Genomic DNA, 7,500 nt, shown 5'->3' on the forward strand with positions numbered 1-7,500 from the left:
GATCCGTGTGATTGTGATTGTGATCGTGATCGTGATCGTGATGGTGATCGTGATCGTGATGGTGGTCTGGCTTCGCGTTAGCAACAGCGAGCAGCAGCAGCAGCAGCGCTCCCTTTAAGACTTTCATCCTGAGACACAAATCAAAAAACCAAATGCACCCTCTGGTATCTGTGAAGACACTGATCCAGGAGACGGCTGAACGGTTTATATACCGAGCTCCAGAGGCCCCGAGAGACCCCGAGCCAGGACAAAGTCTGTGTGCTCAGAGTGTTATTGAACTCTGATATAACTCCTGGCCCACTTTCTTAATGTGTAAAAAGGTTAAAAACACAGCGAGGCGGACAGCCATGGTCTCACGTCTCACATCTTATATCATATAGCAGTTTGTTTGTATGTATGTATTTGTGTATAGATGTTGCAACTATGCAGAGCTTTAGCAATACTGTATGTAACTATGGTCATGCTAATAAAGCTGTTGAATTGAATTGAATTCAAATGAATTGAATTGAAATGAATTGAATTGAATTAAAATGAATTGAATTGAAATGAATTGAATTGAATTGAATTGAATTGAATTGAATTGACTGCAGAGAAACACTGAACATCTGAAACATAAAATACAGCAGGAAGTTGTTACAACACATCTCTTAACAATAAACAATGTTTTTATATCTGCATAATTTCTGAAGCTGCAGAGTTTCTGGTGATGATGGAGAGGTCTGTCCCTGCAAGGCCACCGTAGAAACCGTTTCAAGATTATATTTGGTGTTACTTAAAATAAAACTCTAAAATAATCAAATATAAATACAAAATAATCAAATATAAAAAATTGAGTTCACTTCATATTTTGGTGTGTTTTGTATTTTATTCCTATACCATATTTTTTATATTAATAAAAGTATGTTTGTTTGTTTGTAGCCTTTATTTAACCAGGTTAAAAAATCCCATTGAGATCAACGATCTCTTTTTCAAGGGAGACCTGCGGTACATTAGTTACACATAAAAACAACAGAAAACAAAAGGACATCACAACATAATTACAGGGGTATAAATTAGCAACCTATTTACAGTGACAGGTATCCAATAACATTTCATCCAGCCGTGCTTTAAAATGATGCAAGGGAATCAAAATGCTCAGTGTCAATGTTTTTTGCATAGTGTTCCAAGCTAGAGGAGCAGCGCACATAAAAGCTTTAGTACCTAAAACAGTCCTAGCACTTGGCACATGTAATAAGAACACATCCTGGGATCTCAGGCAATAGCTACTTGCCACTCTCCGTGAGATCAAAGAGCATATATAAGTCGGTAGTTTACCCAGCATGGCTTTATATATGAATATGTACCAATGACTGAGCCTCCGAACAGTAAGTGAAGCCAGACCTGCCTTGGCATACAGGGTACAGTGATGAGTAAGTGCTTTACAGTTAGTAACAAATCTCAGAGCACTGTGATAGGCGGCATCTAACCTTTCCAGGCAATGGGCAGGTGCATTCATATAGATCAAATCACCATAGTCTAGCACAGGTAAAAAGGTCACAGTGACTAGCCTTTTTCTGGCTTCAAAAGAGAAACAGGACTTGTTTCTGAAAAAGAAACCTAGTCTAACCCTCAGCTTTTTAAGCAGATTAGTGACCTGAAGTTTAAAAGTAAGACAATCATCAAGCCAGATACCAAGGTATTTATAACAGCTAACCACTTGGAGTACTTGTCCTTGCATAGTCACAATATCCAAAGCAGTCTCTGGAGTCTTTTTAGCTTTAGAAAAGAGCATTACCTTGGTTTTCTCAACATTTAAAAGAAGCTTTAGTTCAGAGAGCTGAGTCTGAATAATGTTAAAAACAGCCTGTAATTTAACAACCGCCTCCTTAATGGAGGGACCTGCACAGTACATCACGGTATCATCCGCATAAAAATGTAAAGTAGCTTCATCCACATTTTCACCTAAACTATTGATATATATGGAGAATAAAAGTGGACCTAAAACAGAACCTTGAGGAACACCATTAGCAATGTTCAACCACTCAGAGGACAGCCCATTAAAGTGAACACATTGGGACCTTTCAGAGAGGTAGTTCACAAACCACCCCACTGCATGGCTGGATAAGCCAATACTGAGTAGCCTCTGCTTTAAGATGCGATGATCGACGGTGTCAAACGCTTTGGAAAGGTCAATAAATAGAGCTGCACAACTCTGCTTTTTATCTAAAATACTTGTAATGTCATTCACCACTTTCATTGTGGCAGTGATGGTGCTATGTTGCTTTCTGAAGCCTGACTGATGTTTAGACAGGATATTATTTTTACATAAAAACACCTTTACCCGCTCACTCACTTGGCGTTCAAGCACCTTAGCCAGAACTGACAATTTCGAGATTGGCCTATAGTTATTTAAAACAGTTGCCTCCCCTCCTTTTAGCAAAGGCAGGACATACGCTGACTTCCATACTTTTGGAATTGTATTTGTGCTGAGGGAGAGGTTAAAAAGAGAAGTAAGAGGTGGAGCAATAAAATCTGCAGCTATCTTTAAAAAGAAAGGTTCTACGTTAGTAGTATTACTGATGCTCCTTCAATCACATTAGTATGCATAAAAAGTGACAGGTCACACCTGCTATGTCCCGCCTCCTACTTATGCTAATGAGCCCCTTTGATATGCTAATGACCCCCTTTGTTCGAGGTGTTATCGCGTGTAGGTGTGATTTCACAGATAGGTGTGATATCCTTTGATGTGAGGGGTGAGGTGTTGTAGCGTGTAGGTGTGATATTCCCCATTGTAGTAGATCCTTTTGTTGTATAATCTAATTAGCCTTTGATGTCTGACCCTTTGATGTCTATCCTTTGATGTGAGGGGTGAGGTGTTTGTAACATGTAGGTGTGAACTCCCCATTGTAGTAGATCCTTTGTTGTCTAATCTAATTAGCCTTTGATGTCTGCCCCTTGATGTCTATCCTTTGATGTGAGGGGTGAGGTGTTTGTAACATGTAGGTGTGAATTCCCCCTTGTAGTAGATCCTTTTGTTGTCTAATCTAATTAGCCTTTGATGTCTGTCCTTTGATGTAAGGGGGTGAGGTGTTGTAACATGTAGGTGTGATATCGCACCGGCGTGTTATAAGCCTTTGATGTCACTCTAATTAGCCCTTTGATGTATGTCCTTTGATGTGAGGGTGGTGAGGTGTTGTAACATGTCTCGCACCCCATCCCCCTCGCACCCCGTCCCCCTCTCACCCCTTCCTGTCACCCCATCCCCCTCGCACCCCGTCCCCCTCTCACCCCGTCCCCCTCCCACCCCTTCCCCCCTTCCTTTTGCTGTGATGTCAGAAGATAGAGGTGGGGGTGGAGCTAGGTAAAAAAAGAAATCCGTGCAAACTAGATAAAAAGCCAGTCATTTCCACTCACCAAGTCACCTAAACTTTCAAAAACGAAAATGGCAAAGAGACGCATCGATATGGGTTTAATCAGCGAGACGCCTGTGACAACTTACCGCCATCCGTCGGGAGCTCCAGTCAAGAAACGGATGCAGTATCTGTGCCGGGTTCAGACCCTCCGTCGGAGGCTCTTCATGAAAAATGGAGTCTGGATGTGTGAGACTGTCTCCGCTCACACCCCCTCCCACCCCTCCCCTCCCCACTGCCCGTCACCTCCTGATTTGGCTATCAGCCATTAATTTTCACTCACCAAGTCACCTAAAACTTTTATTGTCCTCTCTAAATTAGATTAGTTTTAATATGATTTGTGTTAACTATGGATGTTCTCTTAAGTTGTAGGGCTTGTGAACTAATGTTTAATTATTTTACTAACTACAACAAAGTCTCTTTGAGAGGAAAATAATAATTTAAAGATCTTAATGACCCCTTGATCTTGTCTTTTTATTGTTTAATTACTTCACACAACTATTAATGAATCCCTATATGAAGTTACATGAGGCTACATTTACTGGTGTTGAGCCCTGGATGATGAAAATAATCTAAGTGTCATGTTAGGGGGACATTACGGAACTCAGGAGCCCGCCCTTGGAGGCTTGGAGAGCGGATAAAGAGAGCTGTATTTACTGCTGTTGAGCCCTGGATGATGTAAATAGTCCAAATGCCATGGTATGGGGGCATTACGGAACTCAGGAGTCCGCCCTTTGAGGCGTTGTTAACATTAATGCTTTTGTTTTTGTTACTAAGATACTTTTTAGATACACTTTTGAAGTGAGCAACACTTTACAACTGGTAGAAAGTTAAGTACTTTTGTATGGAATTGGGTTTTCTTTAGAGCTGTTTTCAGTGAGACAATGCAGTTTCTGATAATTTTAAGTTTCAAGTTTCAAGGCTTTATGGCATATGCCCATTAGCTACAGTGTAGATATGTCAATGAAAAATATAGGTCACAGGCTCCTCCAACAGTGCAACAAATTATATATATATATATATATATATATATATATATATAGAGCACATAAAACAGATAAAATACTGCAATTTGTGCGTAATTCTCTCACAAAGGAACTGTAAGATACACGTTTATGTATGGAAAACTTTATAACTTGGTAAAATATTCATTCATTTGTAATGAATTACTTGACTAACATTACTTTTTTTTAAATATATGTTTTTTAGATGCTTTACTTTTGATTTCTTTCATGTTATTTTAACACAACATTACTTTTTTCATATTTTTCAACATACTGTGATATTTGTTTTTTTCTCTCCATTATATTTTTGAATATACAGTGATTTTTATCAAAATACAACATGCAACTATTACATTATACAATATTACGACTTTTTGCGATATTTTCAACACAATATACGTTTTTGTAGGGCTTCAGGATATTTGGCATGTCATGCATAAAACCGGTGTCATCTTTCCTGAAACTGACGTGCTGTCCGTTTTACAAACAAGTTATCTTTCTGCTTCTTCACCCTCTGAATTTTCCTCCCCCGTCCCTCTTCCTTCAGCCATCACAACAACAATTAAGTCAGATCTGTGAAATTAAACACCTCTTTCCCAAAGCGTGACTTCCCTATTGAGGGAGTGGGGCAGTAGGGCCTAACCCGATTGGCCAAATATACTAACATGCAGAACGTATGGTATGTTTGAAAAAAGACTAACCATCTATCCAGTTCAAGCTGTCTTTAAGATGTGACATTGCACTCTGACTTTTTCCCCGTAAAATCATGACAAACTATTACTTATTCTTCAATTTGACCTCTTGCTGCTTGGTTGAAAATGATAGATGAAAAATAACTTTTTAAAAAGAGTCAAACAGCGAGGGACATTATACGGGTGAAAGAAACTCTCATTTCTACAGATGACTCCCCCCCCACTCAACGCAATAAGTCCCACCCCAATCAGCAAATCATCCAAAACTAAGGACCCCACTAAGACGACCGTTGAAAACTAGCCATGGATCTGAGAAAAACCAAGTCTGATGTAGCCTACCCTTATTATCACCAGGATAACGGATATGGGCTTAATGACTGGATGTTACAAAGTAAGGGAGAGGATGTTCCCGAAGAAGAGCTTCCCTCTATATCATATCCGTGTAAGGTCTTTAGGACAAAAGAGGACTATGATAAAATGACATATGAAGAATATCTTTCTTTAAAAGATGGTATTATAGATAACCTTTATAGAAACAATATATCTCATACTACTCGCCAAGATCGCAAACGACAATTAGCAGAAAAGAAAAGCAAAAGTAAAGAAAACCGAAGAAAAAGAAAAAGCAAAATGAAAAGGAGAAGAAAAATGAAAAGCAAACCCAGATTGCGAATGAAAAGAAAAGGGACAATAGGACGGAAAAGACAAAAAGAAGGAAGGTGAAAAGAAAAAGGAACAAAGTGAAGAAATTTCAACTAACTATAGAGGATGCTGATAGTGTTGTAGAGCCATTACCGGATCATAATAATCTTATAGATCATCTACCGCTAACCGACTGCTGCGAATGTGTTGAACAAATACCAAAAGCAATGGCAGAGCTTTGCTTCAATATAATGAGAGAAAAAGCACGATACTATGGAATTGCCCAAATTGGCAACAGTGCCAGAACATGTATTAAAAGACTGTTGGAGGATCTCTATTCTAGTATCGGTTGTCATTACAGCGAAGGATATGCCAAAACGTGTGATGACATAGACAAAGCTTTTGAAGACAATTATATGGTACCCGTCCTTACAGCTAAACAAATCCTATGCCAGGTATTCAACAGACCACAAGAAGCACAAGAAGCCCCAGAAAGGATTACATTCAGAGCTAATAATGGTGAAACCGAAGAAGAAGCTAAGCAGATTATAATCGTTGCGGGTGAAAGGATAGAGAATTTGCAAGTGATGTTAATGCACTTATCTGATATAAAAAATGCATTCATTTACTTCCAAGAGACCCCTAAACATCTACTTGGGCAATGTGAATTGAACGATAAACCGATCACTGTAAATGAAACGCGGAGAGAAGCAGCAGTGCAAATCGTTAAGTCTGTTACCTTGTATGCACTACGACATTAACTTGGTCAAATGTAATATGTCTTTCTGAAAATGTGGCGAATGGTGTGTTTTTCAATTAAGCAACCATAACAAATGAAAATGTATTTCTTATATGTTTTTATTACTTATTACATGTTTTATCCCTTTAATGTATATATGTGCATGTATTTACCTTTTTATTGTAATCAAAGCCACTTGAGGAGGGATCCTTTTATTTATTTAATTTATTTATTACCTGGAGGCCAGCAGAACCCCCCGCAGAGAAAAACTCTTCACCGACCTGCCACCTTTTGAAATAAACAGAGCAACTCAAACACCTGTCCTTTGAAGAACCTTTTAAACTTACCCGACCTCGATCTTAGTGGTTTTTATTTCTCAGTGACATCTAGTTCATTTTTATACTATTTTACTAACCCGGTGTGCCCCCCTTCCCTCTTTTATTATAATTTTAATTGTTGGGGAGATTGTTTTAATTGCACTTATTTTATTATTGCACTTTTTTTAATACTTATACTTTCACTTTTAATTGTATTTTATGCATGGTTTTAACTAACAGAACTAGAGTCACTTTTAATTAACCATTTTAGATCCCCCCCCCCATTTAAGGTATTTTTATTGATTCCATTGTGACGAGCTCCATACACACACACACATACATACACCTGCACACGCATGCACACATACACCTGCACACATACACCTGCACACATCCACACACACCAACCCACACATACACACAAACACATACACACCCCCCTCCAGACCTTGGGTTGGGGAGACCTGCTTTTAAACATACTCTGCCGCCGTTCCATGGTCCAGCCCCGTCCTGCACTTTTTAACCAGTCTTTTACCACAGTCTTGTTTAAATAGAGCTTTTACAACGCTTTTAAAGGGTTTTTACAAGGTCTTTGTAGGGCTTTTAGAACGTTATGGAGTTTTTTAATGTTTTTTTTAAACACCCTAAGCTACCGAGAGCCAGTGCACCACGCTCTTCCCTAACCTAACCCTAACCCTAACCAAGTCTTCACACTAA

At 38.9% G+C, this 7,500-nt stretch overlaps 1 protein-coding gene across 4 annotated transcripts in view; it reads right to left on the reverse strand.

Annotated features, from left to right (window-relative positions):
* LOC117482772 (saxitoxin and tetrodotoxin-binding protein 1-like) overlaps nucleotides 1-211 on the reverse strand; it is a 54,582-nt gene extending 54,371 nt beyond the window's left edge. The window contains exon 1 of one of the 4 annotated variants that reach the window (XM_034130952.1): nucleotides 1-187. This exon is cut by the window's left edge and continues 65 nt beyond it. In XM_034130952.1, coding sequence (XP_033986843.1) covers nucleotides 1-127 — 127 coding nt within the window. In that variant the 5' untranslated portion in view covers nucleotides 128-187. The other 3 variants (XM_034130951.1, XM_034130954.1, XM_034130953.1) reach the window with 3 other exon arrangements.
* Nucleotides 212-7,500: the final 7,289 nt, after the last annotated feature.

Source organism: Trematomus bernacchii, unplaced genomic scaffold (assembly GCF_902827165.1).
Source record: "Trematomus bernacchii unplaced genomic scaffold, fTreBer1.1, whole genome shotgun sequence".
Taxonomy (NCBI): Eukaryota; Metazoa; Chordata; class Actinopteri; order Perciformes; family Nototheniidae; genus Trematomus; species Trematomus bernacchii.